This window comes from Maylandia zebra, linkage group LG18 (genome assembly GCF_041146795.1).
Source record: "Maylandia zebra isolate NMK-2024a linkage group LG18, Mzebra_GT3a, whole genome shotgun sequence".
Classification (NCBI taxonomy): Eukaryota; Metazoa; Chordata; class Actinopteri; order Cichliformes; family Cichlidae; genus Maylandia; species Maylandia zebra.
In genome coordinates this window covers 22027454-22051778 of record NC_135184.1, presented here as the reverse complement: position 1 = coordinate 22051778, position 24325 = coordinate 22027454, and the positions used below count along the sequence as shown (strand labels likewise).

At 42.5% G+C, this 24325-nt stretch overlaps 3 protein-coding genes across 4 annotated transcripts; all 3 read right to left on the bottom strand.

The window, feature by feature from the left end:
• Positions 1-1221: 1221 nt before the first annotated feature.
• On the bottom strand, positions 1222-6144 carry LOC101483145 (RNA-binding protein MEX3B). 2 transcript variants are annotated; one of them, XM_004542496.6, is made up of 4 exons: positions 5713-6144; positions 4618-5182; positions 2701-2942; positions 1222-2599 (listed from the first exon to the last, which is right to left on the bottom strand). In XM_004542496.6, exons 2-4 carry the CDS (start codon positions 5117-5119, stop codon positions 1382-1384), a joined length of 1962 nt encoding a protein of 653 aa, XP_004542553.2. In that variant the 5' UTR covers positions 5120-5182; positions 5713-6144; the 3' UTR covers positions 1222-1381. The 2 variants fall into 2 exon arrangements, with proteins under 2 accessions (XP_004542553.2, XP_004542552.2); XM_004542495.6 differs by having other exon boundaries at positions 4618-5185; positions 5713-6143.
• A 917-nt stretch (positions 6145-7061) lies between these two features.
• Positions 7062-15558, bottom strand: mbd3a (methyl-CpG binding domain protein 3a). Its single transcript, XM_004542500.6, has 7 exons — positions 15085-15558; positions 13173-13329; positions 11248-11385; positions 10980-11070; positions 10708-10885; positions 7864-8010; positions 7062-7748 (listed from the first exon to the last, which is right to left on the bottom strand). Exons 1-6 carry the CDS (start codon positions 15096-15098, stop codon positions 7869-7871), a joined length of 720 nt encoding a protein of 239 aa, XP_004542557.1. The 5' UTR covers positions 15099-15558; the 3' UTR covers positions 7062-7748; positions 7864-7868.
• A 396-nt stretch (positions 15559-15954) lies between these two features.
• uqcr11 (ubiquinol-cytochrome c reductase, complex III subunit XI) lies at positions 15955-19278 on the bottom strand. The gene is made up of 3 exons (XM_004542498.2): positions 19144-19278; positions 18355-18485; positions 15955-16314 (listed from the first exon to the last, which is right to left on the bottom strand). The coding sequence occupies exons 1-2, from the start codon at positions 19191-19193 to the stop codon at positions 18365-18367; spliced, it is 171 nt and encodes a 56-aa protein (XP_004542555.1). The 5' UTR covers positions 19194-19278; the 3' UTR covers positions 15955-16314; positions 18355-18364.
• Between the last annotated feature and the right edge of the window lie 5047 nt (positions 19279-24325).

The following is a 24325-nucleotide window of genomic DNA, read 5'->3' as shown; positions in this document are numbered from 1 at the left end:
AAAGGTTCAATGGAGGCCCCTTGTAATTGTTTAGTGTAGGAGGAGCAGCAGGAGGCCTCTCTCCTTAACCTTAACTGGACAACACATTCTTGTGTGACATCAGAAAAGCCCCATCTTATCCTAGTGTTCAAAATATTGTCTGTCAGCCACACACTTGACAGTCAAGAGTCAAAAACTAGTAGAAAACACCAGAAACAGGTGGCTCTGGGCGTAACAGACGTGGGAGGACAACTACAGTAGTGTGGATGGATCAGAGCGTCGCTTTCCTTCAAGACCGAGTGTGCAGCAAAGAAGAACGGGACAGGGAGCAGACCTACTCTCGGCGGTGCGACGAACAGCATGAGTGGGCGTTGTTCTCTCGCACACACACTCATACTCGCATATCGCAGAGACAGAGGGGTGTAAAGGGATTGTCAGGCTGCCCAAACACAGAGACCTGACCTCAAACACATTACTTCACGTATGGTACGTTTCTCACCTATTAAAGGAAAATTAATGTGAATCAATGCGACAGCCACATTTGAAATGTGGGGCAGACTCATCCAACATGAATTCACTCAAGAGATGTCTATTAATAACATTCATTTGGCTTACTTACTGATGGCTATTCTTTTGTGGCAAAGAGAAACTGGAATTGATCCTTAAGAGGTCCCTTGGGTTTATTGTTCTTCTAGGTGCCTGACAACACAGCGATCTTTAAAATAAAAACAGAGAGAAAAGTCCCAAACTTACAGAAAAAAAAAGAGGAACCTTGCCACTTCGTGCCACAACAGCATGAGTGAGAGCAAAGGACAAAGGGATTTGTTGGAAACGGGCGGTGCCCTGTTGAGAACAGTAAAATTAGGGAGTAGAAAAGTGCAGGCCTCGTCGACAGCTTCATTGAAAAATATCTGTTAAGTATAAAAGTGTCAAAAAGAAAGGCTGTGAGACAGATAGAGAGCGAGAGAGAGAGAGCAGGCAGAGATCTGAAGAAGAAGCCAGAATGAAGAAATGTTGAGACAGACCAGCAGGCAGCCGCAAGGGCCGCTCTGGGTCAAAAAGAAGGCCTGAAGAGAGATAAGACACTAGTTTCCTTCCGTTAAGTTCAACACCAAGAGACTGGCTGAGCTCCAACTGTCTACAGACCAGTTTCAATTAACTTCACTCTGAAAATAAGTCACTATTAATTATTATCATCATCATTTATCGACAGTTACCAGCAATAAATCAGCATCCTTATAGTATCGTCATCTCTATTAATGCATTTATTATGGTCCATCATGTGTGTGAAGGTTATTATTGTGACTCCTTCCATTGTCTCTGCCGCAGCTGGTGCCCCACTTGGGACCGTTCCCCTCCCATCCCACATTTTACCCCACCACCCCTCCCTTTGCCCGGGACATTACGAGAAGATGCGGATGCACTGTGTGGTAGGAGTGTGACAGACGGGGCATTCTGGCTCTGTTGATTGGCAGATCTGCCCAGCGCACTCCATGCAGAACAAGTTGTGGCCGCAGGGCACCAGGGCTGCCGTCACCTCGCTCTCGAAACACACGAAGCAGTCCCTGTTGACCCCGGGGCTGACTCCAACCAGAGCCGCAACCCCAGAGCCAGAGCTGCCTTTCAGTCGGCTCAAAATCCCAGAGGTGAGACCCACGCCGCTGCCGCCTCCCTCTGAGTCGGTAGGCGACCCACCGGGGAGGGAGGAGGCCGAGCAGGAGGAGTAACCGGTCGATGAGCCGCCGGAGCTGGAGCTCGATGCTCCGGAGAAGGAGCCGCCGCCTGCGTTGCCAGACTGCAGCCAGGAGAGAGTGCTGAGGGGGTCGCTTTGAGCACGACGGGCAAGTGGGTGATCCAGAGGGGGGACCACGCCTGTGTCCTGAGGCAGAGTCGGGGACAATCGTGGAGTGATGGCGCCGGCGCTGACGCCGCTGCTATTGCGACGCAGAGGCTGCTGCTGAGAGGAGCTGCCCGTCTTATTGCCCGATCCGCTGTTGACGAAAGGCGCCCAGATGTTGGAAGCACTGAACTCGAAGCCCAGCTCGTCTGACGAAGGCAGTCCTGGGGTGGAATCGCCCCCAAAAGTGAATCCCCCAGCGCTGCTGGAGCCTGTGCTAAAAGGGCTAGTGGGACTGCCTCCCTCAGTGGCCTTCCGGGCGGTGCTGAAGCTGTCTGCGCTCATCCCGCCATTGTGCGTGTGATAGGGAACCGATGAGGACATCTTCCTGCCGGACGAGTGGTGTACGGACATGGAAAGAGCAGAAGGTGGGGATGTTGGAGGAGGAGGGGGGGCAGAATGGTGGCTAGCTGCCCTGGACCACAAAGTCGCTCCCAGTCCCCCACTCAGGGAACCAAGGCCTTCAAGACTGACATCAGTGCCATTAGTGTGGAAGTCATTGTCTCCCTGGAGGTCTACAAAGGTTCCAGTTCTCAGGGTGATGTGAGTCTCGATCTCCTCTCTCGCTCTGTCCACGTTCTCTGGCATCCCAGTCACCTCGAACACGGGGTCTTTTTCTCGACTCGGTGTCACGATGTAGGTGTGAGTCTGCTGCTGGATGCGCTTGATTGTTGCCCCTTTTGGTCCAACAACTAAACCGACTACTCTGTACGGCACTCTAACCTGGATCAGGGATAAAATAAAAGGATATTTTAGCTGATTTTCAAGCAAAACAAGACAAAAAGCAAAAACATGACCCCAGCACCACAGCAGGGCTACTGCACCTGTATAGTGGTCTGTCCAGGTAGGTTTGGTGGTCCGGGAAGGGAGCCGCCTCCTCCACCCCCTCCAGCTTTGCAGCGGGACGCCCTGATCATAGAGAAGTGCTCTGCTGCAGACACAATTTCACGCTTGGCCATCTCCACATCCTCCCTGCGTCCCGTCACGATGAACACAGGGTCCTCGCCTCGCACCGGAGTCTTTATGTAGGTGTTTGTTTTGGCACGCAGGGCCTTGATCTTACAACCTGGAAGATTCAGAAGCACACAATCAACTGCAATGTTTTTTTTTGTTTGTTTTATTAGTTGATCTGATTTTGCTGACAATTATGAATGCTTCACTTTGTAAAGTTTCAAAAATTCAGTTGCTCTCACTAATATGAATGGGCTATATTAGGCAGAGCACAAATTTTAGCCTAAATTTCAAAGCCTGACATCAAAAATATTTTTGTAACATACGCCTGGCACTTTGGTGTAGTAATTTACACATTTGCCATAAAATATCCATCTATCCATTCTTTTCCGCTTATCCTTATTGGGTCGTGGAGGGACTGGAGCTTGTCCCAGCTACCACAGGGTGAGAGGCAGGGTACAACCTGGACAGATTGCCAGTCTGTCGCAAGGATAAATAAAGTAATTTACTCTGTTCGGTCCCAGGAGGAGACACAAATCCTTTTGAAGTTGTGTCAGGAAGGGTAAACTGTGTAAAGGTCTACCACATCAAATATGCATATCTGCCCGCTGTGGTGACCCTTTGTGAAAAAGGAAGGAGCTGAAAGTAGCATTTCTACAACATGATTATATTAGTATAAATTCAGACTTACTCTGGCATCAGAAGCCAAAAAACACACTTCAGTAAAAATGAGAAGCATTTTCCTGACATAATCCACACCCCACAACAGTGGTGTATGCTCCACAGTCAGAGAGCCACCAAACTACACAAAGTGCACCTAATTTACCGACAACTACAGCATAAATGAAAAATAATCAGCCATTCCTTTATCATCAGCTCAAACTGAGGTAGTGCTGATCATTTTATGAAACAGGCAGTAAAGCCAGCAGGTCTTCATGAAGCTCTCCACATTAAATCAGTGCTGCACTGCATGCCTCCTCCCAGCAGCAGCATCCACACTGCGCTCTGTGTCTTTAAATGCGGACGCTTCATTCTCGGCGGCCAATAGGACGCACGGAGCGTGATGTCATTCTGGGAAGCAGAAAGCATGGCTTTTTCAAACAAAGAGAACAATGCTGTAACGTTAGCGCGAGCGCAACGGGAAAAACAAACCCACGGCTTGACTAAATTTAAAGTGTAGGACACATCCGAATAGAAATCATAATTAAAGAAATCATCTCGAGTATAAACGTAGCGGCAAGCAGCAGCAGCGGCAGACTGAGCTGGGTGCAGGGCGTAACACCGCCCAGTCCCGTGTTTGTGCGTCTGCTGCTGCCCCGTTTCAGCCTCACATCTGCTCTGAGGAGCAAATATAACAAACGCATGTATGAGGTGAAGGTGTGAGTTCAGTGCCGCCTGTGATCTGCGGTACGAAGAAAATCTACACATTTCGCGATATTTCCTTTGTTTGGTGCAGGCTGCTAGACATGTCCAGACTCCCGACAATCTGCCGCTTTGTCTGACCCTCTCCCTCCCCTCCCCCTCCCTTCCCACTCAGCCACGCTCACTCCCTCACCCTCTGTCAGAGCATTGTCTAATTGCTGATTTAAAAAAACAAAACAAACAAAAATCACAAATACTACAGCGGCATTTCATTTCAGTGGAGTATCCGCATTATGCTGCCACTGAAGAGCAGGAGAGGGAAGTGCAGCCCGACCACAACATCAAGCTCAGACAGCTGAAGTTCACAGACCCAGCTCACCAGGCAGTCACCCAAACAAAGAACAAGCTGCTCAACGGCACAGCCTTACCTTGTCTGCCCACTATCTCAGCCACATGCTCGGAGCTGGGGACGGGAACACACTCGGTCATGTTGACACTTCTTTTCCTGCTGCAGAGGACGGAGTTTGGTTCCCCGTGGAGCATGGCATGGGAGCCGGCCATGTGGTACCCCCCTGAGCCATAGTACTCCGGGGATGGAGAGCAGGACGTCGGAGAGTCCCGAGACCCGCTGGGATGGTCCAGCATTTGTAGATCCACGAACCCCCCTCCACTCACACCGTTGCAATTCTCGGGTCCCGGACCCTGGGTCCCATCCAGGCTGTCCACAAGCCCGCTGCTTCCGCCGCCCCCACAGTCCACCTTCTCCATGGCCATCAGTGACAGCTGGTCCAGGGCGAAGCGGAGCGCCTCTTGGTGGTCCTCCTCCCGGGACTCCTGATCAGTCTCCCTGGACAGACCGACCCCGTTGTGTTGGCTGCTGATCACCACGTCGTGGTCCATAATCTCGGGGTGAAATAAAGGGCTAGGCATAGTCTCTCCGTGGATCTCACATCAGATCACGGATGCCTGTTTTGTTGGGAGTCCGCTCACCCTCTACTGAAATTCAAAGAAAACAACAATAAAAATAAAAGGTTTTTCCATGTCTTCTATTAAAACACAAAATACGAGTGTAACAGAGCACCGTGGAGCCTCAGATCACCCAACAATAACAACGCGCATTAACAGTATTGATTTGAGCGCCTTTGCTTTGTCTGTTGTTGCTGTTTGTCTGACAACTGAGCTCATCCAGGAGGTTGACTGTTTTGCCCGTCCTCACAACCACACACAGTATATTCCCGAGCCTTTTCGGTGCCGACTCCAGCCGGTCCGGTGTGTGCTGTCCGAATTTAAACGTAAATTTAAAAACAATAAACAGATAAATGAGCTGTTGTTAGCTCCAAGAATCAAAAGCTAGCAGGCTAGCTCCACACAGTCGGCACTCAGTCACGTTGTCGACCTCTTTGTTTGAGAGCGCCGCGGTTAGCTGCTTTAGCTCTGTTCTGACAGTCGAACTTGTGTTCACATTCACAGACTGCCGTGTTATTTTTTAAAATTAAATACGTGCGGAAACCACGAGAACTTACCTTATCTACGTTTTGTCGATGAAGTCCTCTCTTCACTCGTAGCCCAGTTCTTTAGGGAAAGACGTGGAGCAGACTGAAGGAGGAGACCTGTGCTGTGCAGCGCTAGGAGCTAGCGGTTCGGCTAACTAGCAAACCGAAAGGGGGGCGTTTGAGGAGAAGAAGAAAAAAACGTTTAAAACCGAAAAGAGGGCACTGTTGTTTTTCCTCCTCCAGGAGATTTCCACAGGAGTGTCACTGCCTCTTCATTTCTCCCAGCGTCAGGGAGAGCTCAACTGAAGTCCAAGGTTAGCGGTTATCTTTTAGTTAAAAAAAAAAAAAAAACAGTGATTCTCGGCTTTCTGTTGCTGCTCTTGCCTGCCTGACCCCGGTCGGTCCGCCGCCTTTGTCTCGCCAGGCGCACGCCGCTCCGTCTCCCGCACACGGCACTGACGTCACCCGCGACACAACAATGAGTTCAAAGGCCACATGAAGCAAGGGGAGAGCATCAACGCACAGCAGTCTGGGCTACTGTCACCCCCGCCGGGTCTGTCAGAGCACTATTTCACTCTCCTCTTCCGTGGAGGTTTTTGTAGCGTAACTATTAAGGCACTGATATACGTTTAGAAAAATGTGACCACGGTTGGGTGTGTTCATCATGGCTACCAATGAGGTGTTTGGGGTGGTCCAACAGCATCACTGAGCGATGCTCATGCACTAGTAGTTACTTTCTAAGATATTTGTTTAAAAAAATAACCAAACTCATAAACGGTTGTTCTAGGGGTTTCGATTGAAGTTATTTTTATATAAGCGCATACATGTTTAAAAAAACCCCACATCGGCATGCTTCCTTGTATACCTTTAGTCAGAGGCACAAAGATGAAATTTATTACTAATGCTGACTGATTTATCTTATTTAAGAATGAAGGGTTACATGGGTGTAGAGATCCCTCCACTGCCAACACAGACAAAAGGAATATACTAATTTATTACCCCCCTCCCTTTCTTCATCGATATAAAGAAACTATTTCCGAATGTTAGGCTGTCTTTTGGTTCATGGTCTGAAAGGTTATACAGGAAGGACTCAGAGTAGAGCCAGCTGAGGTGGTTAGCATTTGACCAGCATGCCTCCTAGGTGAGGTGGGAGAAGGATATATGCTAGAGGGATTGTATCCCCTGGATGGCTTGCTATCCCCTCTGAAGAGCTGGAGGAGGTGGCTGGGGATGGGTGGTGTGGGTGTCTTTGCTTACACTGCTCTCCTATGACCTGGATGGATACGGTTTAATAAAATTTGTCCTGTGGGGACATTAAAGTTCGTTTTTTGTAGGTATCACTTTAACAGACACTAATTACAAACAAACATACAAAAGGACACATAAGAAAAATGCCTTTATTTGACAGAAAACAGTACATCAGCAGTGTGTTTGTATGATCCGAGGGAACGCACCTTTTACTGAAATGCAATAGTAGTTGTTCAAAGAATAGTGAAAATACAAATACCATGGCTTCATGTTCAAAGCTATGTAAACTCAAATTATTGTGACCAAAAAAAAGAAGAAGTTTGAACCGTGAAACTGTAATCATCACCATCCAGAGGCATGTAAAAATACTGCTGCATTTCTATGCTTTCAAACATGACATGCTAACTTACAGTGTCAGTAAAACATAAAAAGCAATAGCAGGAAATAAAAACACTTCTTAAAACCAATTAAAATGTAACACACACACAGATCAGTCGTGTACATAAAGGTTTGCGTTTTCAACACTGAGCTTAAACAGCTGTTAACTAAACATAACACTGCATTGTGTAGAGCACCATAACCAGCTGCCGGACTTTAGTAGAGGTAAAAATGAAAACTCAGAGCACCCTTACAGGATTATAAGGTCATATGTTTAAAAAACAAAAAAATTAAAGACCACAGTCTTTGTTTAGGTTAGGAAAAAAAATCTGCAGAATGTCTGCATATAAAGTCTGCTTCAGTTTAACTGCATACAAACCTTCATGGAGCCGTTAATTCGAGCATTGAAAAGACTTTACCAGCAAATGTCTCAAACAAGTCTGTGGGAGAGATAGAGGAGAGTTACTTGTTTAGGAATATACTGTAGGTCATATTAAATGCAATTAACCATGAGAAATTCAGCCATACTGTAGTGATTACTGCCTTTCTGTGTACCTTGGCTATAACTCCTCCTTCTCCACCTGCTCACCCTTCACCTCTGCTTCTACATCTGCAGCGGTGTCTTTTATATGAGCCAGCATATCAGCCATAAGGGCTTCTTCGAGCCGCCTCCTCACATTCTGCACCAGGTCCTCCTGCTTCCTGAGGGGCACAGACAAGAACACATAATTACATTAATGACATAACGTCTTTCACGACTTGAAAAAAGTTTCAGGGAAGGAAAAGTGCAAATCATTTGATGTCCACCAAAGAGCCGCACACTACACCTCAGCCCACCACGTGACCTTAGAGGGAGGCTGATTTTTATTTATTTATTTTTGCTCACTCCAGAAAATCATTTCATTTTCAGACCCAAAATAAGCAATAAAAAAATAAATACATTCAATTCCCAGAGACATGAAGGTTGATAACTGTAGATGATACATCCAACACATGAACACAGAAGAAATGTGCATCTCCTCTGTGGAGATTGAGTCTGTTTTTATGACTTATACATGGAAACGTGTGCTCTAAATTTTAATATGAGCACTTCAGTCTAGAAAACTTTGCACATCATTACAATAACTAAAAATGCTAACATGTTTTGGGAAATTAATGTCACTGGTGAAGGAGGATTGTATGTATGTATGTATGCACACTCAATAACAGGGCAAATCTTTGATACGATCTCAGAAACACATTTATGTCTGAACACAGCAGCTTCAGAGCCGTGCTCTTCAAACCGTATGCGATTGAGGGGCAGCCAATCAGCAGACAGGTGGCATAAAGTGAGGGTGGCCTTCAGGGAAGAAGAGGTAAAACAGCTGACTCATGCACTCAAGTTATGCAAATCTATTTTAGCAGAGTCCAAGAATAAAAGTCAGAATAACAGGTTCCCATTAAATATACAAAGAAATAGCCCTGTTCTCTATTCTTGTTTCTCACCTGAGGTCATACACACATCACTCGAGACCAAGGACAGGGAGCTTTCTGCCTGCTGGCTGAGTAACACACATTTTCTCCTAGTGACAAGTGGTTGCCAGGTGGTCACAGACTGGTCTCAAGGCCTGTGTGACTGGGTCCTTAGTCACTTGATCATACATTGTGACCATGATTGTCACACTTCCAAAATGATAGATAAGTTAACGTCACATGGTTAGTGGTCACGTTTCCAAAAAAAAAAGAAAAAGAAAAACCACATATCTGCATTTTATCTTGCTTTTCGCTAAATGGACTGAGGCTGATTTGCTGTTCTCACCAGTGACCCATAAAAAGACACCATAGTTCAATTTGGTATAAGAGTATAAATGCAAAGTATGACTCATTACAAAGCCATAAAAGAGAAGCAGAACACAAAGTAAATCTCAAGATTGAACTTTTGAACACAGTGAATTTAGTTTGTTTTTCTAACATTTATATAATAATGTGTCTGAACTGAAGGTCAAATAGCAAAATAATAATGGTGACTTGTGATACAACTGTCCCAAGTTTTCAGTGTGTAACACTTGTTTCTCAGTATGAAATGTCCTTGGTTCAGAACGCTCCGAGAGTCAAACATCTACTTTCCTGCAATAAAAATAAAGTGCGCTGGTTTTGGCAGTGCACAAGTTTTTTATCATCAGCTATAGCATACTAGCTGGAGCTTCAGTAAATAGGTACAAAGTGCTGATTCACTATATGTTGAGCCTGAATTTAAAGCTGTATTCTTGTGTCACTGGAATAGAAAACGTCTGCGCTCACAGGTCAAGTGACCGGCTACCAGCTTATACTAAATGTGAATACCAAGACCAGTTGCATTTGTCCGTTGACAGCTCTGACAAAGCTTTTTCAGACAAGATATTGATGTCCTCAGTGACATTACTATGCAATTTTAAAGCCTATTTAATGGTTTTACTATTGGAGTCCAGTGTGTGAACCCAGCAAGGGCCCCTTGTATGGAGTTTTTCCCTCCAAGAGCTCAGCTCCCCGGGTTAATGATGCGTTCTTCACAGAAACAAGAGATTCTTAATCTGAAGTTTCACTTCCTGATTAAATAATAATAATGATAATGTTGTCTGAGGCTTTAAGGCCCTTTTTCATTTTATTTCTTACTTTAAACTGGTCACAAGCCTTTGCCTTTTGACAATATACACCTTAAAGCCATCTCCACACAGGAAGTGATTTGTAACGACCACAGAAAGTCTGGGACATTCAGCAAACAACTACAAGCAGTAGTCAAAAAAGATGACAAACAAAAGAAACCCCCTGTAGTGACGCAAACTGGGCGGGTTGCAGGATAAACTTCTCTAAATTTCGAGGTGAGTGATGGATGCAACAACCTATGAGTGTGAAGAGTACTGTGCATTTGTCAATACATGGTGGTCAGTTTTGGTTTCTAGACCGCTCCAAGAATAAATTGATTACATGATTTTACCCTAAACAGAGTGCCTCAGCAACCCCAACATTAGAGGGTTACCTGGGCAACCGGAGCCTTAGCATTAGGAGTTTTTCCTTTAAAAGAAAAATCCAAATGATTCCAAAACTGAAGCTCATCATGTAGAGTTTTGTGAGAACCTGTCACTGTGGTGGCGTACGCTACATGAGAACAGAAAACAGTCACTGACAGTCAAGCCATTGATTGTTGAAAACAGCAGCATGTGCCCAACAAGAAAAAAGAAACACCACCTCACTGCTTGGTAGTGGTGGAACATGTTGAAATGCACCTTTAGAGTGCACTTGATTTACATTTGACACCCTTCACAGAAGAAGCCACCAGCAGCAGACTCAAGCCTTCATCAGTTTCCTATGCATGAATAATATCACTTAGTATTACAGTTAGAAAATCAGAGCTCCTTTGTGTTAAATATGAAAGTATCTCACCTAATATCATCATCAGTCACTACAAAGGCTTTGCAGAGAGGCTGCGCAGTGTTGAGCCAGACTCCTGGATTTTTCTCCACCGCAGCAGTGAGCTGTCCCGTGATGGGCGCCGGGCTGGTGTGCAGGGCGCTGGCGATCGCAGAGAGCAGCGTTTTGTCTGAACATGCAGGCCCCACCCCTAAGAAGAGAAAATCAGGTGGTATGGGTCAACCTGGTAGAATTATTTCTGTTTGAATTATATGTGACGGATAAGTTTTAAAGGTTAACCTCACCCTGCAAGCCTTTGGGGAGATCCATCGTTTTGACCAGCTCTTCTGCTATATCGAATGCATTTAATCCGCTCAACTTCCTCTCCCAGAACAGCTAAAGAGTGAAGCAAAAAGGAAGATACCTTTTGTGTATTTTAGGCACAGTGTTTCCAAAACTGAACATCTCAGTCAGTCAGTCAGTCAGTCACTCACTCACTCACTCACACAAAAAATTAAATTACCATTAGAAAACAAACAAACACTTGACACACCTTTTCTGCTTCTGACTTACTTGTTTTGGTTGTTCCACAGCCTTCTGGGGGTCCGTCTTCACCTTGTTGTTGGGGTGATTTGTTACTTTGGTCACTGGCTGTTTGAAGATGGAAGCTGTCTGTCGAACTGGCAGCGTTGTGTTTAAATCAGGCTTAGCCTTTAAGAGAGAACTGTAAGTTAGTTTTCTACTATATGAACAGATTTGTTTTTTAATGACACTTAAAAAGAGCCACTTTTAAAGCCAACAGTTATCCTACTGCTTTATTTTTACTGCTGTCAGTCTTGTATAGCAGTGGCTGCTGCATCCCGTATTTAATTGTGAAGAGGCTATAAAAACATTACAAGGCAATGGAATGACTACTATGACACAATGTGGCATGAAAACAAAAATGCAGTAAATAGCTACAAGGAAAACACCTATCCTTCAGCTTAACAGCAGACATAAAAGGCTGTAATGACGTTAATTTTACAACATTTACCACTTGTACAGTCAACGGTCAATCATAAAACCTCATCTCTGGGGGAGGTTTACTGGTGAAGGACACAATGCACTCTATAGCAACTATGAAATAACGACAGGTTTCAAATGTCAAGAGGTAATAATCTACCATCCAAAAATCATGTGCAAATTGGATATTTCAGGTTAGGAATTCACGAGAGAAAAACTTCCTTACGTAGGTTAAAGCGAACAAGTGAGCACGTCAGACTCAAGTCTGTTTTTACTGCAATTCATCTGTGATGGCTTCATGACAGAGAGGTTCCTGTGACGGTCATGAAATTTTAACCACAGTTTGCTAAAAGGCCTCAGGCAGACAGTGTGATCAGTGTACAGCCTGATGAGCTGTGCTTTTGGTTATGATGTTTATGACAAACACTCAAATGAAGTGGCAAAAATCAGACTTGGAGCTAATAATTCAGGACTGAAATTACTCTTATTTTAGCCACAAAGAATAAAAATTCTAGCTTTGATTATAAAAAATTCTCAACACAAATTTGTTACTTCTTTTAATGCATGACTATGTCACTATGGAAACATGAGCGTTTCACCCACATTTGCGACTAAACAGTCCTGCAATAGAAACGTACTCAGCAGCAGCGTATGAATAAAAAGTTTGACAACATTAGACACCGACCCCAGTTTTTAAACGTAAGCACTGATAAAACAACAGCAGCAGTGATGATGATGCTGGCACACTTTAACGAGGAGTCGGAGTCTGTTTAAACAACGTGGAGAGCGAAGAAGCCAAGCTGTTACGGAGACGGTGAGCTCAGGTTGACTGAAAGAAAACATGTTTCCAGCGTTCAAAAGAGGAGCGCTGTTCCTGTAATCACCATTAAACCTTTAGTGGGAAAAAGCTAGCGGGAGTCCTTCATCAAAGAACCTGATCAACAAACTTGATGTGAAGAAAAGCGAAGTTTGTAGCTGCTCCATCCTCCACCGTTATTATATACAGCAAAAAATCTGCAGTAAGCCTCCAGAAGTTTTATTAAAATATGCAGCTGAACTGATACCAAACTGGTTAAACTATACAACTTGCTGATGCCTTACAGCCTCCTATTAACGTCAGAAAGCCTTCAAGGAAGACAGAGTAATAGTAAATTTTTATTTAGTTTAGCTTAATATATTTTTTTCTTATTTATTTATTTAAAAAGGGACAATGCAGTTTAACATGATTCCAACAGCATGAAACTGATGTGCTGCATACGCATCTTATTTTATTTGACTGTACTTGAGATTATTTATATATTTTTGCATTTAAGAAAACTTTTTCTTCCAAAAAATGACATTTTTATATGGCATATGCAAATAGAATCAAAGGGTTTAGTTGTTGTTCTGTTTTTTGGACAGATGTATGCAGTTAAACTAAATATGAAGAAGCACAACTTAAACTTACAGGTATACATTTTTAAGCCTCATAAACACCAGAGACCAAACTGTCTTACCCTTATTTGATGGCTGATGTCATAGAGATGGTTGTGCCTGCTGCGCTGCCCCTTGATCAGGAGTGACTGTTCGCCCCGGGAGTGGCCAGCATTCACATCAGTGTGAGGGCTGCCGCGGAATATCTGCGGCTTGTTGAGAATACGCTTAACAGGTAGACTAGAAAGAAAAACAGAAAAACCATCAAAACAAGCATCCACCAGGGATCAACAGTATTTCAGATACATCAGTTCTGCTTATAGCAGGTACAATTCTTTAAGATAAAACAACAAGTACTTGAATATTTATCCCACAAGCTCAGAAAGTCCTGTGTGAGAGCAGCCCAAACATTAAACCCAACATATAACAAAACAGCTTAAATAAAGTAAAATAGTTAGATAAATAAAACATGTCAAAATTAAAGTCGGTGTAAAAAAATAAAAAAATAAATCCACAAAAGCAGCTCAATTAAATAGGAAATAATATTAATAAGTCAGATAAAAAACACTCAATGAATTCTACTGTATCCATAATACAATAAAGACTTCATTATATACAAGAATAAAAACAGGCGCTTGCCCATTACTAACTGATTCCTGATCAAAGGAAAAAAAGTCTGAATACACAGTTCTTCTGCATCAACACAGCTGTTTTTATAATCACATTTGAACACTGTGTAGAAACAAAGTTAGAACAAAAAATTGCATTTAACTCAGGCGGGTCATTGGGTTCATTCCACTATTTTTAACTGGGATGTCCAAGAGTTTAGTACTCCACAGACACTCTCAGTTACTTTTTTGAATAAACTTTTTGACAGAGCCACGCTTCGAAATGGTATCTGGGGCCACCCCAGTAGATGTGTTTTGTTTTTTTGTTAGCATGAAAATTGTGAAGGTGGGCATAAACGCAGCTGTGCATTTAGCTTCATTTGACTTACTACATTGGCACTGTTAAACTTGCACTTATTTTTCTGAAGACAACTGTGTAATCATGACCGGAGTACAAATGAATGATTTGTTAAATGTGCATTTACACTCCTTTACACTAAAAGAAAGTGAAACGATTTGTCAGATATTAGTGACCATCTGTCAAAAATTGACTACTGATATTTAAACTGTTCTAAATTCCTCATGAAATCTCTCATGAATGACATCGAGCCATTTTGATCCAGAAAGTACTTAAGGGTTTTGTACAACCTTCTCAAGAGGCCTGGCCAAAAGGGAATCAAAAGGGAATCAGAAATTGCAACACATCTAACAAAACAGATGTGTTGCAATTTAAATTAAGTAAACACTGAGTAGGCACAATAACGTAGACTCATATAGCCTATAACTCCAAATACACAATGACATAAAAAGATATTTTCAAAGAAATATTATAAAATAACTTGTCGAGCACGGGACCCCAACAGGTGTGCTGACAACAAGTCGAGAGACGTCATTCAGGCACCTCTGTAGCCCACCCTGTGGTTAAAAGCGGTCTGACCAGCAGTAGCTGATAATATCCACGTGGTTGTTTTTGTTTGACCGTCTCTAACTGAAGCGTGTCTGAAGCGTACTCATGGTGAGCCCCACGTGAAGTTTGGAGCGCTCGTGCTGCTGTAGCTGTGACGGGCCTGCGCACTGCAAGTCAAGCGTGTGTAAACAATGAAACTTAGCTAGCTAATCAAGCTAGCAGCACCGGGACGTCAAAGTCGTAGCAAATAGCGTGTCAATTGTTGCTTGAAGCTGCAGTATTTTAAACCAAACGAACTCCACCCGCTTTAAAGCCAACTTTTAGCTACAAAAGTAATGCTGCAAATAAATTAATTAAACCTCCCCAGATCGATTCATTTACTGATGAGCGTTTCTAAAGTGCCCCACGGATGTATGCAGGCGTGCGTGCATTTCCTCGTTATTACAATAACTCACTCGGTTAAACATGACAAAGTCCTACCTTTTTCTTTCCATGGTCCCGGCTGTCTCAATATTTCTGCCCCTAATTTTTGCTAATAAACGACAAAAACTTCACTACCTTATTAATATTACCACAGGCATGAATTTTGTCTGCTAGCTGTCCGTCTCAGCTCGAGATCTTGCAGATCTCGAGTACAGATCACTCCGCCGTATTAGTAACTTATGCGTCACACGCTGTAAAGTAGTCCGAAAGTAAAGCTCGCGCAGGTCTCACGTGGGCTGTGTCATAGGCGGAAAGTAACTATGACAGAGTTTTGACACTGTAACGTTTTCATCGTGTTCATAATTGTACTCAAAACTGCATTTATGGGAAAATATGTTACTTAATTGTAAAATGATATTTGTTTTTAGTTATTGTGAACTGGATATTTCTGGATAAACGGTCTGTATTTAAAGTCTAATGACACAATACAATAATGCAATTGCACTAGTTTGATGCTGTAACAGGTAGGCCAGCTAGATTAAAATCCAAGTTTAACAGACTTTATTTATTTTGTTTAATTGTTAAACTGTTACCTACACATTAATACGTTTTCTATTCACTTTGTATAGAATTGAAAATGTATTAATGTGTAGGACCAGTATTTTCTACTACACCACGTTTTGTAAAAGGAGATGGAAAAAGTTTAAAAAAAAAAAAAAGCTTTCTAAAAATTACCCAGCTGTTAATAAAAATATTAAGTGCCTTGATATTTTATAGCTTTTTAACAAAAGAGTGAAACTGTCAGTACTTTTCATTGTGACCAGTTATGAGGATGAGTAAGAGAGGCTGTTTTTAAATTTGCTTCATGCACATTTACCTTCAGCAGGAACACAAGCAAATTAAATAAATCCATAAACAGCCATAATATAGGAGAAATCACAGATACTTTACTTCTCACAAAAATCAAGAATCAAATTTGACCCACAGACCACAGATGATTACAATAAATACACGTCCTTAATCTGAACAGGGAAAGAAACCAAATGCACGTTTAAATCGTTACTGTTTTCCTCTTCGTCTGTTCATATTTTTACTGGCAGAAGAACGCTGAAAAGCCAAACCCAAGGATCATTTCATTGGACGTTGGTAGTCAACAGTTCAATGCTGAATGAGCTGGAGGGTGAGAATGATGGTCTCTGGTGGCCTGCCATGCAGTGGAAGGTCCTGGCTGCAGCAGTGTGTGGTCTCTCTGTAGGTCCTTGTGTAAAAAGAAAAAACAGTGCTGACCTGAGGAGGAGGAAGGTACATGTGTTATAATGTGTTCAAGAAATTATCAAAGCTGGATGCTGAGGGCAAGCGGAAAAGAAAAACTTAATGGAATATTAAAGCATTTTTGTTTATTAACTGTAATTTTTTTCTCGTTTGAAACCATCATTCAAAATTGAATCAACATCAACTGAATGAACCAATTCAAAGTTAATGCCTATGAGTTTTAAATTTCCAGTGGTCACAGTCTTTTCATTAGAAGCTGCCTAATACAGTCTCAAACAGGCCACTTTCCTTAATTCTGGTCTTGTGTCCTCTCTGAACTGTCCAGTTTCATTTAAGTTATTAATTTATTTATCCCAAACATCTGCAGATTACTATGTTAAAGCAACCAAACCTTTAAGGACAACAAGATACAATATGACAAAAACAAAAATCACATACAAAAACAAACTGGAAAGAAAAATAAAATATATCAATGAGTATGTCGCCACAATTGTCAATACTTTCTTTTAGCAAGCTGATGAAATGTGCCCCTGTTTTTCCAGGGCACAATTCATGCTAAAGCCCTTTAATTTGATCAGACCAGAAAGTCTTTTTATGACTAGGGTTTTCCAGTGACTGAGCATAATGAGCTCCTGAATTTGTTCATTGCCTTTCTGAATGTCTGCTTTGTAACTGAGAAATAAATGAAACCAAAAGATCGCCTGGCAGCTTTGTGTCAGATGACATCTCACATTTAGTAATCACATTTTCAATCTTCACATTATTACGACAAGCACTTACAGAGCTCATCATGACAAACCGCTTCATTGTTTCCTTCCCATCAGTTGAAGACTTTTCAATCTCAGCTCCGACTCCGGACATTTGTTTCGGAAATCACAGTATGTCTGCTTGTTTGTTTTTGATATTAATGTAGTGTCCCATCCTGTTCGGTTGAGTCATGCGGTTCAGGCAATACTTAATAAAGAATCTATTTGGGAAACGGGGGGCTAATACTCCACCCAGTGATGCTTTTACCTCTGGATTGAGGCATGACTGTTACCATTATATAGACAGCCTGTGTGCTGGGTCAGTAAACAGGAAAAACATATATATCTATGCCCAACAAACATGTAATATTGTAGGTTTTTCTTGGCTCACAATTTGATTTTGGGGAGTGAGTACTCATGATTGGTCTGTATGCATTGGAAGAAATGAGTCTGTGTTTCACTTGACTCAAAATTGTTCGCTTGAAGACCTAAGTATGCTGAAAGACTCGACTTTTGGCCCCAACAAACCCGTGACTGTGGTACTGTGACTTGTTTTCTTTAAAGTCACATACATCCCTCTGTAGACTGGACATCCACAATGTCAAGAAAATTTACTGAAAACCAAAGCTAGACTTGAGCAGTTTGAATTATCCCAAAAGATGTTAAGAATAATTATTAAAAAACAAAATATTTCTGAATGTGTTTGTTTTGAGCATCACGCACGTGTGCTGTTAGAGATAGCTGAAAACATTTAGTGTTACACAATGCCACACATGAGAAATGTGATTCTTGCCTGTTCAAACAAGTTTAAAGTCAACATAAAAGTAAAACTGGTACTGAGTAGCCTGATCAGTTATTTTTGCAACAAGCTGCATATTACGTTGCAGAATTAGACAGAACTTCTCTGAATTTCAGGAGTGGGTCAACCCCCCCCACACACCCACACCCTTTATGTTCTATCACTTTATATGCTTCATGATAAGCTGTCTGTTCTCATTTTCATGCAGCTATGTCAACTTCACATAAAGGACTCCCCGTTGGTTTATGGGCCACTGGTCATCGCTAACAAACCAATTATATATTCACTACAATTTGTAAAGTCTTTGGAACTATCATCACTGACTCGGGGGATGCCTGGTCCTCACTGAAGTCTCAAGCCTAGATCTACCTTTACGCCACCTGTTATTCTGTTAAGCACTGTCAGTCCAACTTAGGATGTGGTTCCTGCTTGTTAAATGATTATTTATTATTCAACGGTGCATGATAATCTCCCGAATGACTGTTTCACGCTGCCATTCTTTGGACTAACCTGACACATGTTAGTCATCGTTCTTGAATTTGCCGTTGATATAGGGGACATAATCCAAAACCAAACGCCAGTCTGTGACGTACACTAGGGCTACACCTCCAGTTGTTCCCCATACTGCCATAGTTGGGAGCCTGTGGAGAGAAGACAGTGAAAATTTGTCCGTTGTGTTTCTATTAATTTCAGCATCGATTGATGAAACTGAAGAGAGAAATACATTTTTATTGGGTAAAACCAAATATTCATTTTAGTGGTTTCGGTTATTAGAAGAAGACAAAAGGGTTGATGCCTTTTTATCTGCTGAAGCTATAAACATGCTGGAAAATGATGTAAGTAACTAACCCCCCCCCCAAATAAATCTGTTGCACCTGCTTCTGTTTGGTAAAATATGCCAGAGCATTTTACTTTTATCTGTTTAGGAGAGGGGATCCTGTACCTTAATCCAGTTGGGATAAAGTTTAATGCAGCCTTTGCGGCAGATTTATTAAGAACATTAAAAACCTTCGCCCGAGATCACATGGTTTAATTTGTTAGCTCGATGTATTTAAAAAAGCGATTCCCAATCTCCTCTGTGAACAGGCAGAGTTAATAACGAAAAGATAGCTCACACTCGCTTTAATACATAAAAATCATAACATCTTCAACAGACAGTCTAAAGTCAGTATGTCCCTACGACTATGACCTCAGTTGTGCTAACGGCTAATGCTAGCTAAGGACACATCGAGGTTCTTTTAAGCACAGGTCCGATTTCTTTCCGCTTTTTCTCACAGGCGCGACGTAAAAACTTCTTACCATGACTTGGCAATGGCCACATATTTCTGACCGATTACTTTACCGATCATTTTGGCTGAATTTTGTGATCCTTACGCAGGACGTGCCACTTTAAAAGATTGGAAGCACTTCCCAGTTTCTCGGCAGCCTAGTGCGCAAGAGGTACTTCCGCTTACTTAAGAAATAAAAGCCTTTAATAATTAAAGACAGACATTTTTTGACGCGCTTGTAAGCACCTAAAAAAATAGTAACGATTTTATGTGGCAAATCTATAAAACATCGTAATGTTTCATGAAATGAGTCCCGTTTCGATTACAAAATCATTTTTGACTTTTTTATATGGCGCTTGCAACGAAAAGTGTTGTTTTTTATTTGTTTTTGTTTTTTAAATCGTGCATTGTACCAAGTTGCACAGAAAAAATCAGGGGCAAGGCAGCAATCCAGCATAGCACCTGTATTGTTTTTCTTGACTTCTGTCACAAGTTGCCGTGTAATTTTTGAGAGGACAGTGGCGGATTTTATGGACACAGCTGACAGCGCATGTCTGCACCCTAGTGGACTGAGAAAAAAGTACTGCATCTGGTTTCAGGTGTTACTGTGCTTTTAAATGTTTTCAAATTTTCAAACTCCTTGGCGGCCGCTTATCGGGGCCTGGAGCCTGGGGCTCGCTCGGGCCACTTCGGAGGTGGGGTGCCCCCGGCCTCTCGGCCTGGGGCTCGGTCACTCAGGCACGGCTGGCTGCCGGCGGAGCTCACGGGCGCGTCACTGCAACTCCCCCTGGCTTCTGCTCCGCGGCTGCTGAGTGAGCCCTCATCTGGGACTCTCCTCAGTTCTTTCTAGGACAGTGGCGCGGCTGCCCCTCTGTTGGTCTTCCTTGGTCTCCTGTGTTCTGGGGGCCTCTGGATGTCTGGAGTTTTGATCTCCTCCATACCTGCTTCATGCCCTGGAGGACGGGGGCTGTGACCCCCCCACACCCTCTAGCAGATCATTACATGAAGGAACCAGTGGCGTGTCTAGAAAATTTTTGTTGGGGGGGCCAGGTAGGGGCACAGATTTGGAGAAGGGTGGCAGATGTAATTGGCAGATAATGTTTAAAAAAAATTTCTACCAACCGTTAACCATAATTCAATAACCCTGTAAACCTAATAACTGAATGCGCTTTTAACTCTTATTAGAATGAGATTTTAACCACTATGGTGCAAAGTTTTTAGATACTGCGTTGATAAAGTACAAGAGATACAATCAGTGCTTTGTCAGTGTTTACTCAGCATTCAAGGAGAGCAATATTTGCATAGTATTTTTACTGACATATAGTGCACATATGTTTTGGGCAAAAACATTTTTGAATATTAAAATACGAACATTTGTAACAAACAATTGAAATTTAGCCAATGCCAATGCAAAACTTTGTGCCTGTTAAAAAAAAGAAGATAATCTTCTCACAAACTGGTGTTTGATTTTGAAACAGGAAAAAAGTGGGGAAACAACTGAAAAGACTAACATTTGAATAAAACCTGAAAGCAAGTAAATACTTTCTATGCTGCCTTATGGTAAACTTTGGTAATATTGATCAAGAACAACACTGGCTGATGATGAAATCCAGTCAGCTGGCATGGTGACACTACCAGTATTAACCTGCAGGGCTGGACTGGGACAGAAAATCGGGCATTTTGACTAGAGACCGGCCCACCAGGTATTAAAGCCATAAAGACTGAATGAAAACAAACCCTGTTGTGACAGTGATGTACACTGTCTTGTTGGTATATGTATGATTTCTATACATTTTACATCAGATAAAAACTTTGGTTGTAAGATTTAGATAATTATTTAATAAAAGCTAGATATTTTAAATGAGAGTAAGAAAGAAAAGTATTTCTTTGTGCCCCCCTCTCCCTGTTAATGCCCTACCTGGCCCCCTGGTAAAACTTTCCTAGACCCGTCCCTGCACAGTTACCAGCTGTCAGCTACATAAAAAAGGCTCCTGGTGTTATTTGTCTCTCAGAAACAGCTCATAACTTCCCTTCAACTCGTTCATGTGAACTAAAAGGTAAACCTGTTTCTCCATCACAGCTCTGATGATTCAGTAAGGACATCTCCTGGTTTCATCTTCATGTTTCCCTCTCACCACATATCCAAACCGACATCATGACCAGCAGCTTTACAGCTGTGGCTCCAGCAAACATCAGCTGATACTAGAAATTAATATTAAATAAATTCTAAGAACAGCTGATCAAGCTTAAACGTGCTGCTGTTGTTTAGCGCGACATCTGCTGGTTTCCTCTTTCTGGCGCAAAGTGGGAGATAAACAAGCAAGAGAGCCGGGACTTGTGGCAGAAACGCCGATCAGCTGATCATTGATCAGTTTCATGATTGAAGTAGCAACAGGAGAGGCAGGGGAGAGAATGAGAGAAGAAGAGGCAGCTGTGCAGCGTAACGATAGAATAACTCCAGCTTTGTGTCTTTTTTTCATTATAGCGAAAGTTCGGGACAAACTGCGTCTCTTCTCAGCTCAATATGAAACGTGTAATATTTTCTCTGAATGAGGGACCATTCCATTTTTTAAGGAGCCGTTGGCAACTCTACTAACCTTATGAATAAAATAAAGTTCACTATCTGTAACATCAGCACGGTGGCACAGTGGTTAGCACTGTTGCCGCGCAGCAAGAAGGTCCTGAGTTCAATTCCACCATCAGGCCGGGGTCTTTCTGTGTGGAGTTTGCATGTTCTCCCCGTGTTTGCGTGGGTTCTCTCGGGTACTCCGGCTTCCTCCCACCGTCCAAAGACATGCAACTTGTGGGGATAGGTTAATTGAATAATCCAAATTGTCACTAGGTGTGAATGTGAGTGTGAATGGTTGTCTGTCCCTATGTGTTGGCTCTGTGACAGACTGGCGACCTGTCCAGGGTGTACCCCGCCTTTCGCCCTATGACAGCTGGGATAGGCTCCAGCGCCCCCCGCGACCCTGAAAAGGATAAGCGGAAGCGAATGGATGGATCAGTAACATCATAGCACCCACCCAGCTGTATAAAAACTCTGTCAAGCTGGCTAGAACGCAGTACGAGTTATTGCAACTGAGGGTAAAAAGTCAGCACAACGAAAATAAACTGCACCTAAACTTGGTTTATATCTGACCCAGATAGACTGCAGGTCATAACTTCTTACATGAAGTTCAGTTCACCTGACACTCGGACTGGCGGCTGCCTCGGGTCTCTGCTCCTGCCTCCCCTTCCCTCATCCACCTGCTGGCCTCTGTGGAAGCCCCACCATAGCCACCACCAAACAACTGAGTTATTTTTACACATCGACCTGCATCTGGCCAATCCACCACCTCATGCCATTACAAAAAAATAAATAAATAAGTCACCGGGCATATGCCTGATGGCCAGTCCAGCTATGTTAACCTGCAACCAAATCTGCAGCTCCATACAGCAATGTTACGACTTAGATTATATCTTATAACTCATAACTCTTATGTTAGCTCCCCTCAGTAGCATACTGTCTGAAATATTCGACGGCTGCAATAATTCTTTAAGTGTTATTTTTTCTTTGGTATTCTAATTTCACCGAAGTTTACTAAACTCAACAAACTTAATATTACTTACCGGGACATTTATTCTCTCCTCATTTTCTTTCACCGAAAAATTGTTTCCTGCAGTGCTGTCTTTCGTGCTTGGCTCTCCTACCTTTGCTAACGTGATGCACATAGCGCAGAAGCCGATGCTGCATTCACTTACACTCGGATATCTGAGCTTCACCGTGAAAACATAATCGGATATTTGATTGAATTTTATTGTTTTGCCTTTGGGGTGGCACCTGGGGTGGCCAGTCTGGTTGGGGCGGGCGGGTGGCCTGTGCCCCCCCCCCAGGCCACCCTGCTGGACACGCCACTGGAAGGAACCTTTTGAAAAAAACAAGCGCGTCCATGCTCACAGGTATACGGGTGATCACACCAACAAACTACACCCTTTTTGGCTCCTACCTCAAAGCACACTGTGTTCTGTTGATCTTATGTGCTGCACAATAATGTTTAATATTTAGTATTTACTGTCATATTCCCATATATCATTGTGATGTTGTTTATTCTATTACTCTTGTTCTCTTCTGCTTGTTTTCTTTTTTCTTTCTCAGCAGGTGATCCAGGTGATTGATATAGGCCTATGCATTTTTTTCTCTCTGCTCATTCTGTTGGTTTTTGTTTTTTGCCCTTCTCCCCTGTCCCTCTTCTCAGCTGTTTCTCTTTCCCTCTTTCTTTCTCCCCTTCTTTCCCCCAGTCAAGTCTGTCCCGTATTCAGCAAGTGAAAATAAAATAAACAATAAAAGGTGAATCAAATGGACCATTACGGCAAGGCTGGGATGGTCAATTTGGTAAAGTAAATCCGTTGGGCATCTTTCTTCGCCTTTAGACAACAATTCTGATGGCAAAAAGAGCCAAACGGGACAGGCCAAAAAAAAAAAAAAAAAAAAAAAAAAATGTTTTCAAATTTCACAGATGAGAAGCGTGTGTATATAAGATTTTTTTGAATTCATTAGTTTAAGGTGTAAGGTTTTTAGTGAAGTATGGGGGTATTACTTGCAAATGTGAAGCACATATGGAGACTTACCTGGCTCTGTGTGGGGGCCAAAGAAAACAAAACGTGTGTGCTCAGATCTGGTTCTCAGACTGGTTTGATTTTTCCAGTTCAAAAATAAAATGTACGCTGTATTCAGTTAGGGCCATACTTTGTTGAACAGACAATTTTTTTTGCCACCACAGTATATTTTAAATAAAAAAAAATCAATATAATAATCAATAAATCAATATAAAGTTTAAGAATTACAGCCATTTGTATACAAAGTCCCCATTTACAGAGGTTAAAAAGTAATGGGGAAATTGGCTGATGAGCAGTTTCATGGGTGGGTGAGGCCTGTTCCCTTATTTCACAACAAACGATGCAGATGTGATATCTGAAACCGATTCTAAGTGTTGAATTTGCATAATCTGCATTATTTAAATTTGCATTCAATAGATTTTCACTGTCGTTTTAAACACGAGGGCCACAGACATGTCAGTGGAAGTGAAGGAGGCCATCATTAGACTGAAAGAACAAAATAAATCTAACAGGAGACGTAAAATCAGCAATTAGGTTCTTTAAAAGAAGAAATGCACTGGGTCAGTTCAGCAACACTAAAAAAACCCCTGCAAGACCACAGAAGACAACTGAAG

What these genes read in the sequence shown, in the direction of transcription:
- LOC101483145 (XM_004542496.6), bottom strand. Translation starts at nt 5,119, where the DNA reads ATGCCTAGCCCTTTATTTCACCCCGAGATTATGGACCACGACGTGGTG. An exon ending in TGAGATAGTGGGCAGACAAG is followed by an intron (nt 2,943 to 4,617) that starts GTAAGGCTGTGC and finishes TGAATCTTCCAG; the next exon opens with GTTGTAAGATCAAGGCCCTG. An exon ending in CTGGACAGACCACTATACAG is followed by an intron (nt 2,600 to 2,700) that starts GTGCAGTAGCCC and finishes TCCCTGATCCAG; the next exon opens with GTTAGAGTGCCGTACAGAGT.
- mbd3a (XM_004542500.6), bottom strand. An exon ending in CTGTGGAACAACCAAAACAA is followed by an intron (nt 11,071 to 11,247) that starts GTAAGTCAGAAG and finishes TTCACTCTTTAG; the next exon opens with CTGTTCTGGGAGAGGAAGTT. An exon ending in TCTCCCCAAAGGCTTGCAGG is followed by an intron (nt 10,886 to 10,979) that starts GTGAGGTTAACC and finishes TTCTCTTCTTAG; the next exon opens with GGGTGGGGCCTGCATGTTCA.
- uqcr11 (XM_004542498.2), bottom strand. Translation starts at nt 19,193, where the DNA reads ATGATCGGTAAAGTAATCGGTCAGAAATATGTGGCCATTGCCAAGTCA. An exon ending in GTGGCCATTGCCAAGTCATG is followed by an intron (nt 18,486 to 19,143) that starts GTAAGAAGTTTT and finishes TTCTCTCCACAG; the next exon opens with GCTCCCAACTATGGCAGTAT.